General features: G+C 34.4%; 1 protein-coding gene across 3 annotated transcripts in view; it reads right to left on the minus strand.

The window, feature by feature from the left end:
* Positions 1-3,079: 3,079 nt before the first annotated feature.
* The window catches only part of LOC113501054 (sodium-coupled monocarboxylate transporter 1-like), a 33,999-nt gene continuing 9,753 nt past the window's right edge, over positions 3,080-27,325 (minus strand). The window contains exons 4-14 of one of the 3 annotated variants that reach the window (XM_026882040.1): positions 24,417-24,482; positions 19,961-20,012; positions 19,063-19,130; positions 17,372-17,526; positions 15,135-15,275; positions 12,296-12,520; positions 11,242-11,423; positions 10,766-11,010; positions 9,380-9,652; positions 6,015-8,959; positions 3,080-5,594 (exon numbers count right to left, since the gene is read on the minus strand). In XM_026882040.1, coding sequence (XP_026737841.1) covers positions 8,930-8,959; positions 9,380-9,652; positions 10,766-11,010; positions 11,242-11,423; positions 12,296-12,520; positions 15,135-15,275; positions 17,372-17,526; positions 19,063-19,130; positions 19,961-20,012; positions 24,417-24,482 — 1,437 coding nt within the window. In that variant the 3' untranslated portion in view covers positions 3,080-5,594; positions 6,015-8,929. Of the gene's footprint in view, positions 5,595-5,997; positions 8,960-9,362; positions 9,653-10,765; positions 11,011-11,241; positions 11,424-12,295; positions 12,521-15,134; positions 15,276-17,371; positions 17,527-19,062; positions 19,131-19,960; positions 20,013-24,416; positions 24,483-27,325 lie in introns of all 3 variants that reach the window. The other 2 variants (XM_026882041.1, XM_026882043.1) reach the window with 2 other exon arrangements.

Consider the following 27,325-nt stretch of genomic DNA (forward strand, 5'->3'; position numbering starts at 1 on the left):
TAATACTAAGTCCACGCGCGCTTATCATTTATATAATCACTAATTTTATAGTACGCTTTCTTTACCAGCATAGATCCATATTTAATTTAATCAAAAGTCAAGTCAAGTCAAGTTACGGAGGAGGATGGTAACTTATATTGTACGGGAGATTTAAATGATCCGAAATTTGGAAAAGCTGGATCTGAACTGGAACAGTAATTTTTCATTTTACGAATAATTATAGCTATCTCATATCACTGATATTATTTTTAACGATTTTAGCCTATACCTCAGAATTAAGTTTCATATACAAGGGTAGGTAATAAATAAACTCACACTTAAAAGTAATACTTACTCCTTTTCGGGTCTATGCTTTAAAAAGTTAAATCAAACTATGGAACGATGAACAAAACGATGGTAAAAAAACATATATGTTATAAAAGTACATGGCTTAAGTGAACAAGAAAGTATAAGGAACTTAAGATTTTCCGTGAGAAAGGGACATGGGAATAATGCTTTTGTGTTGGGCGTAAATGGACGACAATCTGACCAATGGCCGTCTCCGAGGGAGGAATCTTCTGATACGGACAAAGATAGCTCGGATATGAACCACACAAATCCTTAAAGCCACTCGATAAATGAGGCTATTAGATCGCTTAGTGAGATGTCGACATTTACGCTGCATAGAAAAAAAAGGTGGATAAAAAGATTTGTAAAATGTGTTTCTTCAAAAAGTTGCACCTTTACCAAAACCCATTACGTGAACCCTTTGATTAGGTATACGTAGGACGGTATTAAGTGTCTTAAAATAAATTTAATTATTACAGCAACGCAGGCTGGTGAAACAGTTGAAACCCGTGCTCAGACTGAAGATAAAATATGAGAAGAAAAAAATATTATCTATACCATAGTATAATCATAGACCAATCTGTAGTGGCGGGTTATGAAGTCTTTAGGTTCCCATACCTTTAAAGTACATACGTATACCTATCCGCAATTGTCAAAAATACCCATTAAAAGAACCTCTCAACAAGTAGCATGCATAAAACACCTTTTATATTTGTCTCAACAATTTAATAAAACTTAAGTCGACGCGAAACACGGAAAACAATAAAATTTTATTTTATGTTGGAGTCTTAAGCATGAAGCGGGTAAGTGCCGTTACCTGGCACACCTCAAGAGTCCCAATAGGGTAATTCATTTTCAAGTTGGCTCATTAATTAATTGGGCGCCTACCACGATGGGCCGTGTGCTTTTTACGATGACAATAAACTCGGTACGTCGTACTGTCTTCGTTATCTGATGCCTACTGTTTAGGAGAAAGTATTGTTAACTGTTAGGTAAATATCTTAAGATGACCAAGATTCTTTTAAAATCTATCACGTCAGGCGTTTCAACCTTTGTGCTGTCTTTTCACTAACATTCAAGTAATATCACAAAGATACGCAGATTCAGGGCAACCAATACGTGGACAACGCAGATGCTTGTCCTAGGCGAAGATCGAATCCGTGTCACGCTCAGTGAGTTTGGCGTGGTGATCTTCACCACTCGACGATAGGTATACCACTCGTTTGTGGTCGAGTCCTTGATATTTAATGCACAACCGTTCGTCTTCAATTATCTCCAATGTTATTAAGGCCAAGCAATAGTATTTACAAGATCCTTTTATCATACTTACATAATTTATGTCTGTCTGTCTTCTTCACTGGCCCTTAGGTAGACCAAATGATGTTTTAATAAACATCTACCTGGAGATACGTTATTGATATTATAACTACGTATCTTTGTTTTTGATCTACTCAAGTTCGAAACTGGTTGTATATCCCCAAATATTTGCTTGCAAGGGGAATGAGATCTTTCTCTACAGAGCAAACTTTAAGAGTTTTCAGTTATGATACTTACCCATCCGCCATATTTTCTTGGAACATCACAAACAGTAATACATCCTTCGTTTTACGCATATTTAATTACAAGCTACTGTTCGCAATTAAACAGTTCCTAGGCCAATTTAGTTTACGATCGAGCCTCCGTTCGAGGCTTTTCGACGCCGCAATCACTTTTACGATGGTTTTTGTCAGAAATTTGCCATTTTATTGCAGACTTAAATAAGTTTGGTCTTGTTCGAGGCATGGTTGCGAGATATTGATGCTTCAATTGTTTACGACAGTAACAGGACCATAATTTGTAGCTTGAATGTAAAATATCCTATTTGTTTGTCGTTTAAATGTTTTTTTTTTATTTATTTGGAAGCCTTTGTGAAGTATGTACTTTTTGGTTAGTAGTAAACACTAAGCTCTTTATATTTGCTTGAAATAAATTTGCAGCCGAATTCCATAAAATTGCTTTGGACAAAGACTTTGGAATAAAAAACTTCTAAATATTTTCTTACCGCCAACTAACCTCTACTCACCTCAATTTAATATGTCGCAGACAAGTTGCTACAGAGGATTAGTAGGCAAACCCTTAAGCTCTTTATATCTGCCAAAAAATTCCGATAAAATAAAATCTTAAACGTAACCAATAGGAGGTTTATCTCCTCCCTAAGAAACGGGCGACAGTTGTCATAAAAACAGATTGCCTGATTGCCCCTTCCTTGTTCGTGACTAAATCATTCGGCATAATCAAAACAAACCGATGCAACCCTTACAGCGGCAATCAATGGATCCCTTCAGCGGCTACAACATAGATCACGCGCCTCGCCTCACCGCCTTGCATCCTTCACGAAATCACAAGACTACCAGCCTACTGCCATGGGTAAAACTGATATTATTACAGTTGTGAAAGCAAGACAGCGAGCTACATGGCGTAGAGCTCCGTCTCTTTTCCACACGAACCATAATCTTACTTTAAAGACTTGGTGGCAGGCCCTTTGGGGTCCCGCTGTCGCAGCGTGCCAGTTTTAATAGCGGGGCGGCGCGCCGAATGTAAATCAGCCGTGGTTCCGCAGCCCCACATCCACCAACACCTGACTATTTACGTTATTCTCCTCGTCTCCACAATTCCTCGCAATTTTATAACTTCCCAAACTTCCAGGCGAAATTGTAGCACGTTTTAGAAATAATTCGCATTTTAAACGCTCGTTCGAATGTAATAACGAAACTTTATGGTATAATTTTCATTTATTTTCGTAACAACATAAGTACATGATTGTTGTATATTCGTACGGTAGAACGTTATATGTAAAAACATACAAACTTCTCTAATAGTTTCAGGTACATGTTCTATCAACAACATTTGTTATTTAGAAAATGATTACTATTTGAATGTGTGCGAGCTTATAGTTCATAATAAATACATTGTATACAGCCAACGACTGGTTATTCTACTTATTGTCTATTTAATTATAAAGATATAACTGAATGCTTCTGTGAGATCAAATAAAAATGCCGCAAAGGTACTTCAGATTGTATAAATTACATTATATATCATACTCTCTATAATACCTCATTGATAATTAAAATACACAATTTTTTATCAAAATTATGAAAAATCCCTACACTACGTTATAATCTAATTCAACTGAATATGCAATTGCTAAACTGTCTGTCGAGCCGATTGACATTCTTGCCATTGAGTCATCTCTTGATTGTCTTAATGAAGAGATGACATGTCAAAGTCTCGTGATTTTTCGGAAAGAAATGTCATTTCCATACATAATAGTGCAGTCCAATGACGCTTATCACTATTATCACATACATAATAAAATGTAATATTAAAAAAAAAGTTTTTATTTATTATCACCCACAGAAACAGCCAGTTCACATTGTGCTGACGTCATTTTTGTAATAATTATTGCACTTTGTACGTAACAAAATACTGTAAATCTAACATATTAAAATCACATGAATACACTACTATACAAAACCAAGCAAACAACACAAGGCCTTAAATTATTCTTAAGTTTTAACTTTACTAAGTACACGTTGTAAGTAAATGAATGAAAACAGCCGGTCTTCTGCGAAGCGGACAGAAGCGAAAAAGAGTCCACGCCATTATTAAAAAAAAACGCAATTACAATATGGTTGTTTGTTGGGAGCTCCCGTTATACATATGTGTGAAGTTATTGGAAAAATATCTTCATTAAGAATGCACTTTCTAACTAGAAAAGATTCTTCAATATTGTATACAAGTAAGAGTCTCGTTTTTAACCTCTGATACGGAACTCTAAAATACTTCTGACATAGTTTTCCATTTTTTCTATAATCGACTGTTTAAAATTATCAAAAAGTGAATGTTGTTATACAATAGGGTTACGATTCCATCGTTTTAAACAATGCGAAGGAATTTTATTAACCGACAAGAGTTGTCACTTGGGTTTTCAAAAATGGCTTTGTATTAGGTTCATTCGAGTGCTAAAGAGCTATAAGTCTTGTAAAGATTTAAGTTAAATTAATTAAAAGATCTCAACAATTAATGTGAACTTATTAATTCGAGGATACATTTAAATTGAAATAACTATTTCGTACCTTCCACCGATGCTAGTATAAGTATGTTTAAAATGTATCTTTAAATAAAAAGTGACATTATATCTTCACCAAGGAGAACTAACCGATTGTCTTTGGAACCAAACGATTGTTTCGTAGACCCTTCACAAGCGCGGGAAATAAATTTATCGTTATTTGTCTTTTCTTAATTCTTATTTTTTCATGAAATAGCAAAGTAAGATAATAAACTTAACTGCTTTGTGATAAGGTTACAAGTCACTAATCGACTTAAATTTGATATATTTTTCGAATTATCAATTGCTTGGCACGTTTATACACTTAAGTACGGTACAATACTGACGCTTGTAAATTAAGTAGCTTATAATATCTTACATTCTAACCTAAAATTATTTAACTTAATAATAACGTATTGTAAACACCTATAAAAATTGGCATTGTTACACTGTATTTATAAAATATGATTTTTATATAATTTTTCACTCGATCTCTTTTCACTGTCGTGAAAATAAATAAATATTGATCTACAAAACTATCTTACATACTTGCAACGACATTTTGTATACGTCATTATAATTACTTATGATAGGTATTGTATTGTCTCTGATTTTTTGTAATTAAGCTACTTTTTTTACATTCATACTAAATAGCTATAATCTTGGTCCCATAACGTCAATAATTATATATTCCTCTTTCAAAAGAAAAGGCTCTCTTTTAGATGGCACATACTGACATACAACATTGACGGTGTTGCCACAATAATATATTTAAATCAATCGATGATATTGAATTCTTGTGTAGAAAATAATAATGTAATAATATGTTCATATATATTTTGTAGAAACATCGTTAATCTTAAAAACAAAGTATAAACGGAATGATTACATAAAAGGCTAAAAACTTTTTAGAGAGAGCCAAGTCCATACAAAAGAGTTTTTATACACATCATCTACGAACATGATAAAGATAATAAATATTATAATACATAACAACGTCGCCAGCGACAATACTTTCAAAATCGATTTTTAAGTATAAGTTTCGAAAATTACTCATTATCTTAATTTTATTACATCACTGTGTGACTAGAATAATTTCTTAGTCACAATGAATAAAAATACAAAATTGTTGATATCATCGCTTCTTTCACCTACTGGTTACGCCATTCATTTCAATCTAAAAAAAGAAAGAAATATAAATAAAATGTCCAATAAAAAGCTTGGTAAGGAAACAAAGAAATGACATGAAAATAATTTTCAATTTTACTCATTGTTTTAGAGCAAACATGTAAAGAATGGCATTTGCTATTCGTTATCATGCAGGCGTTAGTCAATTACCAACGTTTTAAATTCTTAATTGGTGCAAGACTATTTAAGTCTGAGCTTCAATTTATTTAAGATAAAGAAAGTATTAAGCAATTAGTACTAGCTATACACAGCACACAAAGAAAATCAAAACCAAAAGCATGCTACCAGAAAAAAAAATACTTCACTCAGTCCAAGTTGCTATAACATGACTGCATAGACAGATGTCAATTGATGATGATGACAATGACAGAAGGAAGAAAGAGTTGCATTACTTATTGACTTGTATCACCTTGTCGACGGTGGCCAGGATGAGGGGAGCTGAGTGGGGGGTGGCAGCATCTAACGACGCCCTCGCCCTTCTCGTGTCTCCAGCCTTGTCCCGTGCCTCTGACGGCAGCCAGCGCCACATCACTGGCGTGAACAGTTCCGCGTCCATCTTCAACGAGGACGGCTTGTCGAAGAAGTAGCCCACTACCATCCCAACTAGCAGTGTGGTGATGAGACCGAGTGGTGCGATCCAGTGGTATGATACTCGGAATAGCGAAACACGGAAAACAATAAAATTTTATTTTATGTTGGAGTCTTAAGCATGAAGCGGGTAAGTGCCGTTACCTGGCACACCTCAAGAGTCCCAATAGGGTAATTCATTTTCAAGTTGGCTCATTAATTAATTGGGCGCCTACCACGATGGGCCGTGTGCTTTTTACGATGACAATAAACTCGGTACGTCGTACTGTCTTCGTTATCTGATGCCTACTGTACCTAACATAAGTACATGATTGTTGTATATTCGTACGGTAGAACGTTATATGTAAAAACATACAAACTTCTCTAATAGTTTCAGGTACATGTTCTATCAACAACATTTGTTATTTAGAAAATGATTACTATTTGAATGTGTGCGAGCTTATAGTTCATAATAAATACATTGTATACAGCCAACGACTGGTTATTCTACTTATTGTCTATTTAATTATAAAGATATAACTGAATGCTTCTGTGAGATCAAATAAAAATGCCGCAAAGGTACTTCAGATTGTATAAATTACATTATATATAATACCTCATTGATAATTAAAATACACAATTTTTATCAAAATTATAAAAAATCCCTACACTAAGTTATAATCTAATTCAACTGAATATGCAATTGCTAAACTGTCTGTCGAGCCGATTGACATTCTTGCCATTGAGTCATCTCTTGATTGTCTTAATGAAGAGATGACATGTCAAAGTCTCGTGATTTTTTGGAAAGAAATGTAATTTCCATACATAATAGTGCAGTCCAATGACGCTTATCACTATAATCACATACATAATAAAATGTAATATTAAAAAAAAAGTTTTTATTTATTATCACCCACAGAAACAGCCAGTTCACATTGTGCTGACGTCATTTTTGTAATAATTAATGCACTTTGTACGTAACAAAATACTGTAAATCTAACATATTAAAATCACATGAATACACTACTATACAAAACCAAGCAAACAACACAAGGCCTTAAATTATTCTTAAGTTTTAACTTTACTAAGTACACGTTGTAAGTAAATGAATGAAAACAGCCGGTCTTCTGCGAAGCGGACAGAAGCGAAAAAGAGTCCACGCCATTATTAAAAAAAAACGCAATTACAATATGGTTGTTTGTTGGGAGCTCCCGTTATACATATGTGTGAAGTTATTGGAAAAATATCTTCATTAAGAATGCACTTTCTAACTAGAAAAGATTCTTCAATATTGTATACAAGTAAGAGTCTCGTTTTTAACCTCTGATACGGAACTCTAAAATACTTCTGACATAGTTTTCCATTTTTTCTATAATCGACTGTTTAAAATTATCAAAAAGTGAATGTTGTTATACAATAGGGTTACGATTCCATCGTTTTAAACAATGCGAAGGAATTTTATTAACCGACAAGAGTTGTCACTTGGGTTTTCAAAAATGGCTTTGTATTAGGTTCATTCGAGTGCTAAAGAGCTATAAGTCTTGTAAAGATTTAAGTTAAATTAATTAAAAGATCTCAACAATTAATGTGAACTTATTAATTCGAGGATACATTTAAATTGAAATAACTATTTCGTACCTTCCACCGATGCTAGTATAAGTATGTTTAAAATGTATCTTTAAATAAAAAGTGACATTATATCTTCACCAAGGAGAACTAACCGATTGTCTTTGGAACCAAACGATTGTTTCGTAGACCCTTCACAAGCGCGGGAAATAAATTTATCGTTATTTGTCTTTTCTTAATTCTTATTTTTTCATGAAATAGCAAAGTAAGATAATAAACTTAACTGCTTTGTGATAAGGTTACAAGTCACTAATCGACTTAAATTTGATATATTTTTCGAATTATCAATTGCTTGGCACGTTTATACACTTAAGTACGGTACAATACTGACGCTTGTAAATTAAGTAGCTTATAATATCTTACATTCTAACCTAAAATTATTTAACTTAATAATAACGTATTGTAAACACCTATAAAAATTGGCATTGTTACACTGTATTTATAAAATATGATTTTTATATAATTTTTCACTCGATCTCTTTTCACTGTCGTGAAAATAAATAAATATTGATCTACAAAACTATCTTACATACTTGCAACGACATTTTGTATACGTCATTATAATTACTTATGATAGGTATTGTATTGTCTCTGATTTTTTGTAATTAAGCTACTTTTTTTACATTCATACTAAATAGCTATAATCTTGGTCCCATAACGTCAATAATTATATATTCCTCTTTCAAAAGAAAAGGCTCTCTTTTAGATGGCACATACTGACATACAACATTGACGGTGTTGCCACAATAATATATTTAAATCAATCGATGATATTGAATTCTTGTGTAGAAAATAATAATGTAATAATATGTTCATATATATTTTGTAGAAACATCGTTAATCTTAAAAACAAAGTATAAACGGAATGATTACATAAAAGGCTAAAAACTTTTTAGAGAGAGCCAAGTCCATACAAAAGAGTTTTTATATACATCATCTACGAACATGATAAAGATAATAAATATTATAATACATAACAACGTCGCCAGCGACAATACTTTCAAAATCGATTTTTAAGTATAAGTTTCGAAAATTACTCATTATCTTAATTTTATTACATCACTGTGTGACTAGAATAATTTCTTAGTCACAATGAATAAAAATACAAAATTGTTGATATCATCGCTTCTTTCACCTACTGGTTACGCCATTCATTTCAATCTAAAAAAAGAAAGAAATATAAATAAAATGTCCAATAAAAAGCTTGGTAAGGAAACAAAGAAATGACATGAAAATAATTTTCAATTTTACTCATTGTTTTAGAGCAAACATGTAAAGAATGGCATTTGCTATTCGTTATCATGCAGGCGTTAGTCAATTACCAACGTTTTAAATTCTTAATTGGTGCAAGACTATTTAAGTCTGAGCTTCAATTTATTTAAGATAAAGAAAGTATTAAGCAATTAGTACTAGCTATACACAGCACACAAAGAAAATCAAAACCAAAAGCATGCTACCAGAAAAAAAAATACTTCACTCAGTCCAAGTTGCTATAACATGACTGCATAGACAGATGTCAATTGATGATGATGACAATGACAGAAGGAAGAAAGAGTTGCATTACTTATTGACTTGTATCACCTTGTCGACGGTGGCCAGGATGAGGGGAGCTGAGTGGGGGGTGGCAGCATCTAACGACGCCCTCGCCCTTCTCGTGTCTCCAGCCTTGTCCCGTGCCTCTGACGGCAGCCAGCGCCACATCACTGGCGTGAACAGTTCCGCGTCCATCTTCAACGAGGACGGCTTGTCGAAGAAGTAGCCCACTACCATCCCAACTAGCAGTGTGGTGATGAGACCGAGTGGTGCGATCCAGTGGTATGATACTCGGAATAGGGGGAAGATTGTTTCTGGGTCCTGTGAAAAACCGTGGTATTTAATTGAGGTTATATTATGTGGATACTGTGAAGTAGATTTTTGTATCGATTCTATTCTCAAATGGGTATTGGTTGTGACAATTGTGCATTGTCACAACCAATACCCATGCAGGTGTCTTTTAAACCTATCCTGGACTTTGACAACGCTTTCCTGACTTAAATAACCCAAAAAGTTTCTGCCACTCCAAGAATAAAGAACATTCATTTTTTTGTAATTCCTTTTTTCATGATCTTGGTTCTCGATACAGATAGTGACGATGTTTCGCTTAGCGACAACGATCTGTCGATAAATCCCAATGATCTACTTATAACGGTTCTGCTATTAAGCCTCTCGATTCTTATCAGTATTACATCGATATTTATCGCAAATTTAACAAACTTATCTCCATTTACTATGTTTAAATAATCTGTTAAAAAACACTGAGTAGAGCTAAATTGGAAAAATTGTTGTTAATGTCTCTGTATTTACCAACATTTTCACGTAGAATTTTCCGGATTGTTGTTAGCAAACAAAAGAGAGTTCACAAACCTCACCAAAAAACATTCTCATTTTAAAGCCACTTTCGTTAGTCACTTATTATTAATTATCAATTGACCGTGGTGACGTCCTGAAGACATTTCGAACATTATTATTCTAACATGCAAAATAATACAACAGGTACCTATTGTTAACTGACCTACAATTTTATATTCGGTATTGTGTTACTTAGTCCTTGATTCACACTCGTGTAGAGTTCGTTACACGTCGGGTTGTCATAAGGTTTCCCAAAATTCGATAATGACTTTACTTTTAAAGTATGTAACAAGAGTTATTATTCATGAAATAGTAAATTGCTATGGACAGAAACATCGACGGTGAATTTAAGTTTTACTTTAAATAAACCTGATTTAGAATTGCATAAAAATACGCACAGATTTCGGCCGTAAAAATCTACCCCTGAAAAATGGTAGTAGATACCGAAGATCATTCATTCACAAAATTTGTACATTAACAGCTAAAATGCACAAAAAAACATTACTGAGTGTTACCGATGCTGAGTGTTATCTATGTCATGCATTTAAAAATCACAACCTTTACCCAAAAACTACTTACAATAGTATTCTCAAGTCCAACAAAGGAGGCATTTCTGGCGCACTCCATGGTGAGGTTGAGCGGTGGAGCCCGCAGGCCCCTGGCGGCCGCAGCCTGCGTGCCCAGAGACACGGTGCCGGCGAGGATGGCCCCCGCCGCGGCCCCGGACAGGGCCCCCGCAGGTCCCACCCACCAGCACACCATGCCGAGGGTGAAGACTCCGCAGGTTGCACTCGCCGCGATCGCTGATAGAGCTGTCGCTACGCCTGCGTATGAAATTGTCAGTGTGAAGTTCTTTCTTCTTTAGATAAAAACGAGACCTTACTCTTTATTATAAGTTACAAAATGAACATTGGTCACCAAGATATCAATTTAGTATATTATTCGTATCCCTACGTGATAACCTCGTAAAACTTTCGGGCTTAATTGATTTTTCAGCTAATTTGAATTAGGATCGATGTCCATTTCACAAAAAGTTCATTGAAGCAGACACTTACCAAGTACGCCTCCAAGCTTCTGTATCACGAACAGCATGATGACAGATATGACAGCCAGGGTGCCTGTGATAGCTCTCGCCAGAATACCTTCAGTCATCGGCTTGAGTTTCAACTGCAGCCATCCATGCATGATATCTTCTACTGCCACAAGCGCGCATGCGTTCAACACTGCTGATAATGAACTGAACAAAGGAAAAGAGTGTCTTAGTCTTTGACGAAGTCCGGAAGCATAACCAGTAGACTTTCCATCTCCTCTTACAGGAGTTGCAGCTGTGAAAGAGGGACCCTGTACGTCGTCTCATGTGTTTCTCGCTTCCTCAATTGCGACAATCTTGCTTTAAAAATCATGGAAAGTTCCCAAATTAAGAACATATACGAAATTTAAGCATCGCTATGTGACCTGGAGTTTTAGCCTAAATAATGGCTATTTTTACTTACAAGGTTATTTACTGCAGATTAATTTTCGGCAGATAAGTAGTAAATTGTGGCCCAGGACTCGACAATTTTGTAACTTAATGAAACGTCACGTTACGTTTCTTCTACATAATCTAGTTAATAAAACGTGATTGCAGTTGATGCATATCAAATATTAATACAAGATCTTTGCTAAATCGTCAGTAAGACAAGATAAGAATAATATTATCTTTTTATCTAAATTTATTAGACTTGAGATTGACTTTAGCCACGAAGGACGTGAAAGTACAAGCGAATGTCATTTTAAGGACTAAACATGGCAAATTTTTCTCCTAAAACGCGTCCTCTAAATACCTACCTTAATATGAGACTTAATGACAGACAAATGGGCACAATTGTGGAAGAAAATACAAGAGGCGTATTTCCTGCAGGAGATGAAAATATGGAGAAGCCGAGGAGAAGAAGAACTGATCACAGCTTAATAAGAACAAAGATAATATTTGTATAAGGTTGGTAACTATTCTTTGGCCAAATCAAAATACTGTCATCACCATCGGTGTAAAGACTAGTGTATTCAAAATCGTTAAACCATTCACTCAATTGTAACATATATCACGCCCTAATGTAACAAGTCGCTTACCTGAGTCCAGCACCAAATACTCCAGCCAGAAATACTCCAGCTAGACCAGGGAGGTGTTGCAGCTTGGACACGTAGGTGACGAAGGCGGGCAACAGTCTGTCATCGACCAGGGGCACGCCGCCAGGGTCGCAACCGCCGAGAACCCACGCTCCCCACGCAGTCAGGCCGCACCACACGCACAGAGATATCGCCAGGATCGCACCGATGCAGAATATGCCTAGAGCACTGGAAAATGTATGTTGCATTAGATAAGTCAGCATTTTGTGGTAAGCTGTGAAAAAGTTGCAGCTTGGCCTCCGACGATAGGGAACGGTGAAGCATTCCGGTGATATTATCCGGTAGGATTCATGCCTCTTCGCCTTTCGAAGGAAGTCAAAGCAAGATTTCAGCCTAGGGTAATAGGTAAGTATATGAACGTAAAAAAATACAAACCGGTTCCCACTTTATTGGCTAGAATTTTTTTATCCATGTATCCAGAGATATCCTTTTCTACTTAACAGTTTTCTCTTCTTTGGCATTTAATACGTAATATAATTTGTAAGGGAGGCCAAATTACCAGATTTGTTTTGTAGAAAAGATGAAAAAGAACAATATAAAATGTACAGCAGTAGCCTTCGTCAATCTTAACAGGGGAAAAAAATAAATGCGTTTCTAAATGGCAGCAAAATGTAATGTATCATAAATATTAATGATAGTTATCTTTGAATGCAAATTGGCTTCACAATACTAGCACATAATTCTTGACATTGAAAGTATATTTACACTAAACAATTACACACTATTTGATAATGTAAAAAATCTGAACTAAAAATAATAATTTTATCAATTGAAAGTTGTATTTTTAACTTGTTTTAAACTCTGTAGGTCAGAAAGGTAATTATGTTATGCAATCCACAACATGTTACGTTATTTTGTTGAAACATCGGTGACATAAATAGATGGCTTTTGTCACTGCGCAGACATTTTGTAGACATTCTGATACCATGTGTTGTTTGTATCATAATAGAATGGGCTATAATGCCAGTGAATTTCGACTACATAATATATCTAGGTATCTTGGTAAAACACCATTTCGTGTTTTTTTCCTGAGAGAGCCGTGCTATCGTTTACCGCTTTATTTTGTTTATTGCTATTTTAATACTAATTCGTGCCATCCCGTGTTACACCCCTAGAATCTCCGTTTTACCCCTGCAGTGGTAATTACCCCCAGGTTAGGAACCACTGGTTTAGATGTACTCGTTTACATACATTTATTGAGAAAGTAAATCCCTACTAATATTATAAATACGAAAGTAACTCTGTCTGTCTGTCTGACTGTTACGCTTTCACGTCTAAACCACTGAACCAATTTTAATGAAATTTGGTACAGAGATAGAGTTGACCTTGAGAAAGAACATAGGATAGTTTTTATCCCGGACTTTTAAAGAGTTCTCTTGCAAACGCGATATAACCGACCTCGACGCGGGCGCAGCCGCGGGCGCGGCCGCGGGCGCAGCCGCGGGCGAGAAGCTATATATTATAAAAGCACTTAATTAATATAGGTGTTTGCCCAAAAAGTAACCTGCTATTTTCATTTTATTACAAATCCACAAAAGTAAAGTAATAAAAAAAATCAAAAAATATATAATATATGTTTAATATCCAAAAAAGAAAACAAAACTGAACAACATCTAGAACATCAATATGTGCACAGACTTCTAAATCATAACTCTTATCAAATAATTGCTGTAATCTTAGTTCTGAGTGAATCCAACAAATATTGCAACTGTCTCGAGGACAGATCCGACTATTCTCAAGACGTACCACAATTAGCCCATTGTTGTCGTATGACGCAAACTATACATTTGCAATTGCATTAGGTGCACGTAATTGTGCTCGTCTGAGTTGGATTGAAAAGAGATAAACAAATGAAAGTTACGATTCTACGTTACTATGCGACTTTTCAAAAAAAGTTTCAATGTTTTCAGAGTTTATTTACATGAATTGTGACGTAGGTACGTATTAATAAGGCAGATGCCCCTGTAGCTAAGTTTTATTTCGAAAGTTATTCGACTAAATGAGTCAAAATAATTATATCGTTTTGATCTGTAATAATTATATATTCCAGCGTTTCCTATCAACAATTACGATTGGTGTGCGTGTACGAACGTGCTTCAAGTTTTTGATGTTTTCATTTTTAAAACATGAACTTGTTTTTAAGCTTTATAAAAACGAGTAGGCTATTTCCCTTAGTTCGGAAATTCTCAGTTTAAAGACTAGCAGTTCACTTCTATAACACAGACATACTCGTATGTTTATATTGACACATGCCCAAAACTTTACGCCGTCTTGTTCTTTACACGGTAAGCCAATTACGAGCTTATAAATAGCCAAATAAGTACTGCACTGATGAGTATTATAAATGGGTCATGACTGCGGTCTACTGCTATGATAAATTGAAATATAGTTTTCTGTATCTTTTGGAATCATAAAACAAAATATATCAACTGTTATTTCATGGATACATCATAATTATAATCTTCAGTAAATCTGCCTTTCCCAAAGGTTTACGTATGTAACAAAAATGTGGTTCAAGAACCAATATAGTCATTTCGTCGATGAAAATCTGTCAATCGAAGTTTCAACTCAATCCAGCATCGATCCTAGTAAATACATCCTATGGGCTTCTTGGTAAAGTAAAATTATTGCGGGTGTTACAGCGAGACGGCGCCATACACCTTGCAGAGCGACGTCCCTCTCCAACACCCGAAAGAATATTACTAAGCGATGATATAAGTTGAAACTGATTGCTTCTTGAAAATTTCTGACTAACTAATAAAGAAATATAATATCAACTCACGCGATAGCCTTCCTCTTGCTGGGCAGCGCGATGTACCTCTGCACCATGGTTTGGTTCACAGAGTTGAAACAGGTCCAGTAGAGGAAGCCGCCGACTACCGCACCCCAGCCCGTCTGACGCTCGTATGGGGAGAAACTCCAACTGGTGACAAACAGAACAATATTGAACAAGGGGGTAAGGTTAGGAGAGGAAATGTGAGGATTAGTGGAAAGTTTCGTACAGAACTGCTGTTGCTAGGTAACACGAGTCAAAAGTGAAGAAATTACTATAAAGCACGACCTTAAGCTAAAGCAAATATATATTCTGGTTTTTATGATCAATGGTCTACTTAAATAAGTTTTCCTGTGTGTAAAATGCTCTTGTAGTGGAAATTATATTTTTTTTTATTTAAAACTGTTTACGACTGTTGTCTGCAATCAATAAATAGCCAAATTGTATTACAGCTGTTATGTAATGACTTTACATGGACGTACTGACGTGGATAGATGGGGTTACGTAGCAAAAACGTACTACCATCGTCACAACAGTTCGCCTCATGAATGGCTAGTCTCATATCTTGGGCAGTTCTCCAACAAGAACATGTGCTGTGACGTCATAGCATACGTCATATTCCGTTCTATTAAATAAGTAATGTTTCCTTTGTGATTATAGACCGGGAAATACTAAAGAAAGAGCTTATTATTCGGGAATTTACCGATTTCTGTTTATTGTACGAACGATTTGATAACACATAAATGTTAATTCTCTTCAAACTCATGTTCACGAATTTGCTCTATATTTTACTTAAGTATTTATTAAAATGACAATAGTATGTCATTTTAATATTTATAATAAAAAGGGAACAACAATAACGTTTAAAAAATCAATAGACAAATGACGTCAATTAAAAATACCTACTTGTATCATATTTAATCTACAAACTCGTATATTTCAATATCTACCTATATATGTAATTGTACGATGAATATTTAAAATTCTGTTGTCCTCAATTCGTGGCACGGCCATCGTTAAGTGTTTGCACGTCGCATTGCAAATTCGCGGCGACGCGCGACCGACTTTTTGCTAGCCAATAATATTTATTTAACAACCAACCAACGAACGAAGTTCGACGCGTCAGTACCACAATAACGAGGCTGAAATGGAGCTGGGTAGGCCACTTGGCTAAAAGTGATGGCAATTGGACTAAGGCGGTAAAAGAATGGTGGCTCCTACAAGGCAAAAGAAGCGTCGTACATCCGGGAGCCAGATGGGTAGACCATTAGTTAAAAGTGTCAAGTCAAGTCTAGATGAAGCTGGCATAGAGCCGATGAAAATGACACGATAAAGGGGAGGCCTATGTCCAGCAGTAGAAAGACAAGGGCTGTGGGATGATGCTGATGATGAACCAACCAAAATTCTTATATATTCGGAAATGTTGCAACAGACTACAAAATTATATAACTTATATTCACCTTTGAAAATAATAGGTTAAAAACATAGTTCTTGTATAACATTTCTTAACGGATAGGGGCTAATGTTATTGAAATTTCTTCAGTATGTTTTTTTTAATCGTGAAAGTCGTCATAGATAGAAAAAAACACAGGTACATTTAATAACAAAATGGAATTATCGTGTACATATACTGCGTTTACCCGTTGATTTTTAAAGACATGAACGTGGGAGAATTCGCACGGTGTCTTGTGGAAACTCTGTCATAAGAACGTTTGAAACGTTCCTTTTCGAGAAAATAAACAGTTTAAAATCATTTTATAAGTATTTTGAAAGACTACGTTAAGATGAAGACGTTACAGATACTTTTAATTGCACGTGCATTTAGAAAAACAATGTCAAGGTTCTCTTGTAAAACAGTGATTTATTATTTTGTTTGTAAGTTTACCTTATTGTAAAGAAATAAAGAATTTATTTATTTCTGCTAAGTAAATAATAGTTATGTTTCGATTGGTTTAGTGATTAAACTAGCAACAAAGCGTATAATGGGTATTCCGCACTATGAATACATCTCAAACTCGCTACGGTCCTAGAAATGACGAAAAATTACTAAACTCTTTTCAAGAACAATTTTTTCCTCTTCATAATATAGTAGATAACTATTCATAATGGAAAACTCATTACAAAGACATTATGTCTCAAGATATATAAAATCTTTTTTCTAGTATTTTACTCCACAGCGGAGTAATGTTCAACAGCAGAACACGTGCCTTCTATCCCAAATAAACTGTATTTTAAAACATACTTACTTAGATAGTTCCAGTCTTCCGGATTCATTAGCAATGTCCAGGACTTCCCTTACACCGCCGACGGCGATGGTCCCGGCGGCTGCCACTAGCACCACTCCGATAAACATGATACCGGTTTGCACCGAGTCCGTCCAGACTACAGCTTTCAATCCACCCTGTATGGAAAAGTTTTAAAATATATTAATTTTTATTTTAATGAGTAATCATTGGAGAAGATGTTTTGTCTCCGATTGAGGTTTATAAATGTGACAAACTTCTATCTGTTACGATTTCGCATTTAGAGTAAACGTGCCATTGAGATACCTACATCTTGATACGAGCTTCTCGAGAAAAAATTAAGTTGTTTATAATTTTTAAAGTTTTGTTCCAAAAGGGTAAAAATGGAGATTATTTCTAAGGCTCCGTTGTCTTTCAGTCTGTCACCAGAGTTTATCCCAGGAGCCATACGACAGCCATGATGACAAAGAAAGATATCAAAGAATATAATTTAAAGTAAAGCAACGAGTGGAACGGTCATAAATTTGATCAGAGACCACTTTCTTTTGAAAATTGAATACTGTCCTATATGTAGCTTTAGTGTCGCGAGCCCGACTCGCATTGGACCGGCTTTGTTTATATTGCATAATACCTAAGACAATAGATTATGAGAATAATTTTACTGTCCCAATGAAAATATTGTCTTGTATATCGTTGCAATGAGAGGCATTATAACATGTCACTTCATATAGCGCTTGTTTAAATTGATTTATGGCATAAATAATGCACGTGTTTGACTGATCCAATATATTAATTAATAACTATATATAATCACTAAGAAAATTTCTAATTGGCCTTATCATTAAAACAAGTTTTGATCTTAATATAATATTGATATTGTTAATATTATCTGCATAATAAAGGCTTTAAATATTCCGTACCCAAATGGTAAAAACGAAACTATATTTTTAGGCTCCCATTGTCTGCCCGTCCGTCTAACACCAGGCCGTATCTCATAAACCGTGAAAGGCAGACATATAATCTAGGTTAAGCCAACCAATTTGTTCTATTTCGCCTATTTGTTCAGAACGTTTAATGTAGCGAGTCCAACTGGACTTGACAGGTTTTTATAGTCCGTAGTATCTCATAACTTCTTCTGTCACTTTTACATACTTTAACAGTTTATAAAAATTACATAAGTATAGTCATAATAAAATATAGGTCTAGCCGTCATAACAGAACAGTACAACATGATGTAACTTGCAACTTAACAAAATATTCTACAATAAACTAAGCTTAGTCTATAACAAGCATTTAAACTCCAACGATGTAACTGCAAAACGATAGCTTTAGGTAAATATACTTCAAATCTGTTACTTAACTTAAACAATTATTTTATTCTTTCATTTCACTTCACATCATTTTGTAACAACATCGTCAATGGCGCTGATTCTGTATTTATGAAAACACATTATTCGATTCCTGATATAATGATATATTCATAAAGAAAAAAGGGTATTTTTAATCCATAAAATAACGATAATATGCATTGCACTCGTATTTCTCTGTTCTTTGCAAGTGCCTGACAAAAAACTAATTTAAATAAAAACTTTTTGCGTATGAATACTTTAATTTTGACTACGTCTGGGTACAAAAATCAGCGCCATACATATAATATGCGTACTTAAATAGATAATAATATCAAATCTACTCACTAATACTGTATACAGGCCACAAATTATAACCATAGCGCCAGCGACTGCAAATACACTGAAACCCGTCACTGGAAATAACAACAAAATATCTCAATAAAGCTGTACTAAACTAAAGGCTTAATAATATGTCGAAGCTAAAAACATCGTACGAATAGGGTATTTGACTAAGGCCCGATTTTTCAATCGTCAGATAACTTTTATCTGAGGAATAAATATGGCCGTTTGACATATTTTCTATACAAAGGCTGTCAAAGCGTCAAACATATTCGTAGAATAAAAGTTATCTGGCGATTGAAAAATCGGCACTAAATCTAATAATGTTAATCTGTCTAGTCCGTCAGACAGATTTCCAAAAGTTTTTATTTTTTTATTAAATGATACAACGGTTTAATCTCGCGTATTTATCGGGATGCTGGCGCGGCGTGGTCGGGAGTCGAAAATATTTTTCAGTTTATTATGATTCAAAAAAATAAGGAAATTAAAAAGCACTTTTTATTATTGGGGGCTAAAACATCATTTGCTAGTAAAAAAGTCACTGGTAAGTGATGTCACACGAGATTTTAAATCACTTCAATTTTTGTCAATGGAATAAAATTAAAAATACGTAGGTACTACATGGATTTTTTTTGGAAATACATATGTTTAAAGACGGACTAAACAATATATTTTTGTAAAATACCCTATTGTAATACATTACGGCGATGTGCAGAAATTTAAACAAAATTCATGTATCATTTGCCAGGAATGTATCACGCTCACACGATATTTTACGTCTTTTCTAAATGAGCTTTGATTCTAGATGAGCATGCATTAATATCTTATAGCAACAAAATTGTACTTAAAAAACTACTGAATAAAGGAAAATTGAATAATTAGGTACATATTACTACACACTTACATTGATTGAATGCTAACGCAGGAACGAAGACCACCATCGGTAAGAATAGTACCTGAAACAAGGGTTAGATATTACTACTTATTAATTTAGAAGATGGGTATGGGATGTTATATATTAAACGCTTTGCTGAATAATTTCCAAGCAAATTTTGGAATACCTAGGCAATTTAATCGTTTCCAGGAACGGTTAGGCGTTCCTGGAAACGACTAAAAAGTATTTTGATGCATGGTGTTTCTCGGATTGTTTTATACACCTGACGATACGTAAAAACTCCAAAGCCAAACTCGATTAAATATTTAAAAGAAAAAAGGATGAAAAATATCGGTTCATCTAGTACGAAGTTCTTTGGTAACAAACATAAAACAATACCGACCAATTGAGAAAGTCCACCCTTTTGAAGTCTTCTGAGAAAAACATAGATGAAAATTAAATGTTACTCAATATTTAACACATTATTTTCATTCATTTTCTAAATTACCACCTTTAATTCATTAGAATACATGTTTAATCATAAAACATCATAATTCATTAGCAAAACAACAAAAAAATGTTATCGTCAAAATATGTCACTACGTGATTAAAAACAATTCTATTATTGTGACAATATAACTTTACTTTGCCCTATTTCCGCATTCAATAATATTAGAGTAATTAAACATTGTTTGCGTTCATTAATTTGTGTTTCAATCAATTGTTCTTGTTTATAAAGATATCAAGACATCGGTACAAAGGTTGATAATATTCCTGAGTTTAAAGGTTACACGGGCAAGCCGGTTCGTTAAATTAACGTACATTCTGAACAATGTTGTTGGTTTTCACAGGAAAAGACTTTATTGACTTTATTTATTGCTTAAAAGTGAAATATTAAAAGAACGAAACAATTGTTTATCCCCAACACCAAAAGATAGGAGTCTGATTCGTTCACTCTCAAGCAAATCATTAGGGCTTTAGTGAAAAGAAGAAACGCAAGCAAACTCTCCGATTGTATAATTATTATATTGTTTATGATCTTTCGGAATTTAATATCTATCTTCCTAACTATCTAACTTTCGTGAGGCGGATGCATTATTTAATAAAATAATGGTTTTCTCTACTAATTCATAAATATCCGAGCGTTACTCGAATATCTACAACAAACATTTGAAAACATGAAAACATTACGTCAACATACATTAAGTGGTCAATTGACCATTGTAATCTTTGAACAATGTTTATATTGCCGCGATCAAAGTACAGCACACCAACCATGTTTAGCGGAAATTGTAGCAAAAATAGACTTTAGAAATATCTGATCATTATTCTAAAAGTATGGAATACTTTGCTACTGTCTACGCGATCACATTGAAACTTGTTACGTAAAGGTGATTGTGAATAGCTTCGTATTTCTCAAGCCAAATCAATAATACTACGGGTTATGCTTTCGTCTAAATGATTACGGATCCGTCAAACAATCGGCGTACTTAGTCAAAGCAATGTGTGGTCAGTACGTCATACACTCGTAACTTTGTTTGTAAATTGTACGTAAGATATGCAAACGATTTTTGTTGCTGGTTTAAGTAGTTTTTTCTCGACTCTTGGATTGTTACTAGACTATAATAAAGGCCTGACTGTTAACACTAAGGCTAATATCGCTGGACACCCGCCAGATTAAACGCACACAATCTGGAAAATTATCATACAATTATTCTAAGTGTAATGCCTACATGTGATAGATAATTCAATATGAATCGCTTTATTTACTGAAAACATGGGTCCGTCTAAACTTTAGTGAAATAACGCCGGGTGACAGAGGCGGAGACAGGCAGAACTAGATGAGTTAGACTCCTTCAATAAAAGCCAAAGTAATATGTCCCTGGATAGAGAGAAATGAAAGGAGAGTTCGAATATAGTCTTACAATAGCAGCAGTAGTCTTTAATAAACAATGTATGCGATTATTTCTAAGGTTTTGTTTTCGTCAGAACTTGAACAGAGCAAATATTCCAAACTAGCTGTTGCCCGCGACTTCGTCCACGTGGTTAGAATTTTCCCCATTTTCCATTGTATCTTCGCTCCTATTAGTCGCAGCGTGATGTTATATAGCCTATAGCCTTCCTCGATAAATGGTCTATTCAATACAAAAAGAATTTTTCAAATCGAACCAGTGGTTCCCGAGATTAGCGCGTTCAAACAAACAAACAAACAAACTCTTCAGCTTTATATATTAGTATAGATATAGATGTCACGCCACGCTTATAAAAGATGCAAAATAACAATAAGGCTTTATTGAAAAATAATATTATTTATCGGGCGACTGATGTTCATAAATCATTAAAAAACTTGTTTTTATAACGCGCAACTAAAGACTGTGGCAACGTATCGAATCAATTCTTTGAAGCTTGCTAGTAGCGAATGAGAAGGACACACACGATTATACATGTATCACAAATTGTCACTTGAGATTTGTTTTTTTAGTAATTTACACTCCTTTGATTTTAGTAGTAAAAAAAAGATTTATACAACTTGCTGTGTCACTTCTCAAAATCCTACTTCCTACTAATGTTTTAAACGCGAATGTTTGGATTTATGGATGTTTATGCCTCGTTAACGCAAAAACTACTGAACGGATTAAGACAAAACTTGGTACACAGATAGTTTACAACTAGTAATAAACAAGGGATCATTTTTCTCCCGATTGTACGTTCCTGTGAGATTTTTCGCAAATGGAAAATCATTTTTTATTTTTTTCATTAAAAAAAGACATACCAAGAATACTGTTTAAATATCAAAACCACTGGAATATAAGTATGTTAAGATCTAGCTATCTGTGGACAATTGATGTTCATTTTCTTCGTGTACACCGGCGTGGGCAAAGTCCATTGCGGCGAAGCGAACGACCTTACGCATACAACTAATAAGAAATTCTGATTCAGTAACATTCTAAAGTATGGCAAACAACTGCGACCTGTGAACTACATTTATGTAACTGTAGGTACAATGTTTCTAGACACGTTATTTACAATTAATAGTACATTGAAAATAAGGTCAACAGTGTCTTTACTATTTTTAAACATTATAAGTGTAATGGGATATTTGACTAAGGGCCGATTTTTCAATCATCTATCTGAGGAATAAATATGGCCGCTTGACATATTTTCTATACAAAAACTCAAAACGTCATACATATTCGTCAGATAAAAGGTATCTGGCGATTGAAAAATCTGCCCTAAAATAACCTTTAATAATAAGTAAATAAATCGGTTGATTAACATAAAAAACCTATCTTGCTTCATGCATTAAAAAAAACAAATAAACATGACTCAACAAATTGAAATCTCGTGTGACGTCATTTATCAGTACGCGTTACCGACAAGTGACATCGTATCTACGTCACTATGTAGCCCCCACTTTCAGACGTTTCAACAGCTTTGATCAAAAAGATAAAATATTCAAAAAAATATTATTTTGTTTAAAAATTAAAAAATCATGGACATTTTTTTTTTTAAAACGATCTGCCATATTGCTTCGATTCCTTTAGTCAAAAAACAAATTGTCCGTGGCAAAACGAATTATAGTAATTGAATTCATTTAATGTGAAAAGAGTAATATAATATCATATTGGTTGAGTTTTTACGGTGGTGTACATTTATTTATTTAATAAGTTATTCTCACGCGTATTTATTGTGATCGCACGACTAGTTTTGGACCTTACCGGAGCAAGACTAAAATAACAGTCTTTAATCATGTGTTGACGCGACAGTTGTCAAATAAATAATTATGAATCGGTTTCACGAGAGTCTTTATAATAGTGTACATATCTGTTGTTCTTTCACAATCGCACCTCTGAAGCATTTTCAGCAAATTTTGTTCAGACAGCTAACGGTTGACACGCTCGATTAATAAGGCAATATTTGCAAAACATCTGAAATACAGTCGGATACAGCCGCGAGCATGAACTTGTCATATAAATGGTGGCAAACATCTATTCGTCTATTCCTAGGCGCTTTAGATAATATGTGTCTATCTGCCTACAAAGGTATTACGTCTAGGCTCAGAAACATCTTTTAACACTTCAATAGTCGGCGATATCTAAGGGTAATCATAATCGCGTAGATTTCATGACGCCGGTATTTTCTTAAATCGCTCTGGCATTTCGAGTCTCTAGTTTTTATCATTCAGTGCACCGATATCCGGGTGCTGAATAAACTGTTAGATAAATTAAAAATAAAGATAAGTCTTGACTTTCGTATATTTCTAACAAGTTTTGTTTTAACTTTTAACATCCTTGTTATCCATATTTGGGTATATTTAACACGAATTAGCATAGAGGTGGTACACTATTCGATCTTTTTTTTTATTAGGACGACATCGTGTAGTGTTTGTAAAATGTTTTTGCAAACATGAATAATAATTTAAAAGATTATATTTATGATTTAATTCTTTTTAAAGAGAATAATAATAATTAGCAAATGAACTTACCTCGTCTAGAAGGAACAACACCGAGGCGGCTGCCCGGACATGACGGTTGAACCTCAGCTCTAGGTACTGAAACAAATGAAAACTTCAGTTATAAAGTCAGTAGAACGGTCAACGAAAGTCAATAAACAAATGACACTCACAAAGAACTGAGGAATGCTATGACGGCAAATGTCCCCAAAGTGCGTTTTGGCTATTTTTCAGATGTCAAGCCTTTTTCCCCGAGCAACATAAAAACTCATCGAATTTGTGAAAGGCATAGAACACTAAGTATCTATCTAATTGTCTCAACGGGTTTTTGATGCCCACGGAACATAAATTGAATTTTCTAGACATTTCATTAATTATAAAAAAATCATCATCTTTTTACCTACAAACTTGAAATAAAAGCCTGTGTGAAATAAAGAAAAATATTTTTAAGCAGCTTCAAATAGAAGGAGGCTTACAATGCATCTGTATTTTTTTTTTGTCTGTTACTTTAGAACTTTGGCGTGGATAGACCGATTTTGTTCATTATTTTTCATTTAACGCGTAATAGCTGTCATTTGATCCCATAACATTTCCTTAAGTTTGGCTCAGTAGTTTAATGTGCTTGTATGTTTATTAACTACACATTGTTTTTCAGAGAGACAACGCAAAAAAAGTTATTTCATCTTTATACACCGGCAAGAACATTCAACAAATCTCGTGTTGTATAGACCCTTCACCGAGGAAGGTTTTAGGCTATATACCATCAAGCTGCGATTAAAAGGAGCGAAGATACAATCGAAAATGTGGAAAATTATTCATCTTCGAGGGATTCCGTTCTAAAAATCCTAAATTATATCTTCTAACCACGCGGTCGAAGTCGCAGGCAACAGCTAGTTATCTACAATAGTGATTTCTAATAAAATACACGTATGCAAAGTCTGGACTTCAGTCATTCTAGATAATTGTAATAACATAACACGCTAACGGGACACCATAACAATTTTATGATTCACAGAACACTGCGATATTGCAACTTTAGTATTCCTTGGTATTTTCAACATAATGTTAATGTGAGTACTAGTGAGTAGAAACGATTGATCGACCAGGAAATGTCATGTGTTTTAGGAAAACCCATAATTCTTGGCTGTTCAAATTATGTGGGCTTTTCTTGTATATTACGGAAGACAGTTTATCCTTTATAATAATTCCAGCCAGTATATTGTTCAACAGCTGGATGTAGTTTTAACTTGAGTCAAGGTTCGTTTCGATTTCAAATCGTCTTACGAACTAAGCTATCGGTGTCTCCGGTCAAGAACTCAAATCTTTCCATAACGTTGTGTTGCGTCCACAGGTTGTGTCTTATGACAGACTTTTATCCATAACGCAACAAATCGCGTTATTTTTCTATTTTGTTTTTAAAATCAATCAAATTCCCGAAGCGTTTATGAAATCAATAAAGAATAAAAAAGATTTCAACATTTGAATACCATATTATAGGTATCAACATGACTGGCAAATTTTATTCGTTGCATATATTTCATAAGACGTCTTTGATCGACTATACATAGAGACTACAAAAAACTTAACAAATAGACAAACGCTCATCGAATTCAATAAAACTGATCAGCAAATCATCTTTAGTAGACTAACAAAAACTCACATGTACACACAGCCTTGTACGAACATGTGTATTTTTGTCCGCGGGGAGCAAAGTCCATTGCAGGTTGTCATACAGTGATAGATTACTTAATACTACGATAAGATCGAACATACTGAGATAAATTACTTCAACAAGAGATGATTGTCCGGCTGTTCATATTTTATTGCCAAAGAGTTAAATGTAATTCTTGATTTATGTGATACTAGCTGTTGCCCGCGACTTCGTCCCGGGGGTAGAAGATATAAGTTATGATTTATACCTGCCCTGTTTTTTTTCACATTTTCCATCGTATCTTCGCTCCTATTAGTCGCAGCGTGATGGTTTATAGCCTAAAGCCTTCCTCGATTAATGGTCTATTCAACACAAAAATAATTTTTCAATTTGGACCAGTAGTTCCTGAGATTAGCGCGTTCAAACAAACAAACTCTTCATCTTTATATATTAGTATATAGAAGTATAGATTACAATTATATTCTCGATAGTTCGAGACTTGCTGACGTATTCACAAACGTCATTTTAAAGTTTGTGTGATGAGAACTACCATTTGTTCTCTGTCTTATTTATCTATAACTAGCCGTTGAGCGCGACTTCGTCCGGGTACAAGATGTAAGTCAGATGTTTTTATAATCGGATTTGTAGTTTTGGAGTGCACGCATTTTCTACCCTTAGCCCACCTCAATAAATGGGCTGTCTAACAGTGAAGTGTTTTATCGAAATTAAATCGGACCAATAGTAACTGAGATTGGATCAAAAAAACAAACTGTTCAGCTTTTTAATTTTAATAATGATATACACTTTGCACGATTGCAAGGGGAACCTATCAAGAGCATCATGTAGAAGATGTTCATATGCTGAGGACAAAGACATAGAGAAAGCACTTATTTATTAGAAATATTTAAGTATAGGAAATTATAAATTGTCTAGTACACATAATATAAGCTTTGGTTACTGGTTCACTTTAGTGGCGATCTGTATAGTTGTGGAACAAAATATATTAAAAAAAAAAATGTCTCGGGTAATGCCATCTTGTCACTGTAACGTAAATGTTAAGACAAATAGACATTTAGGAACGATACAAGCAAAGTATTGTAAAAGTGGCTGTAAAGCATTTAAACCGTACATTTAAAATAGAGAATTAAATTTATTTGCAAGTTTACTCATAACATTTCGTCACAGAACAACGTCATAAAAACGTATATAAATACTACTTTATCCATCCTTAACTATTATCTAATCTAACTTTCATGACATAAAATTATATTCAACTTCTCATAAGTGAAAT

The sequence above is a fragment of the Trichoplusia ni genome, chromosome 15 (assembly GCF_003590095.1).
Source record: "Trichoplusia ni isolate ovarian cell line Hi5 chromosome 15, tn1, whole genome shotgun sequence".
NCBI classification, from domain to species: domain Eukaryota; kingdom Metazoa; phylum Arthropoda; class Insecta; order Lepidoptera; family Noctuidae; genus Trichoplusia; species Trichoplusia ni.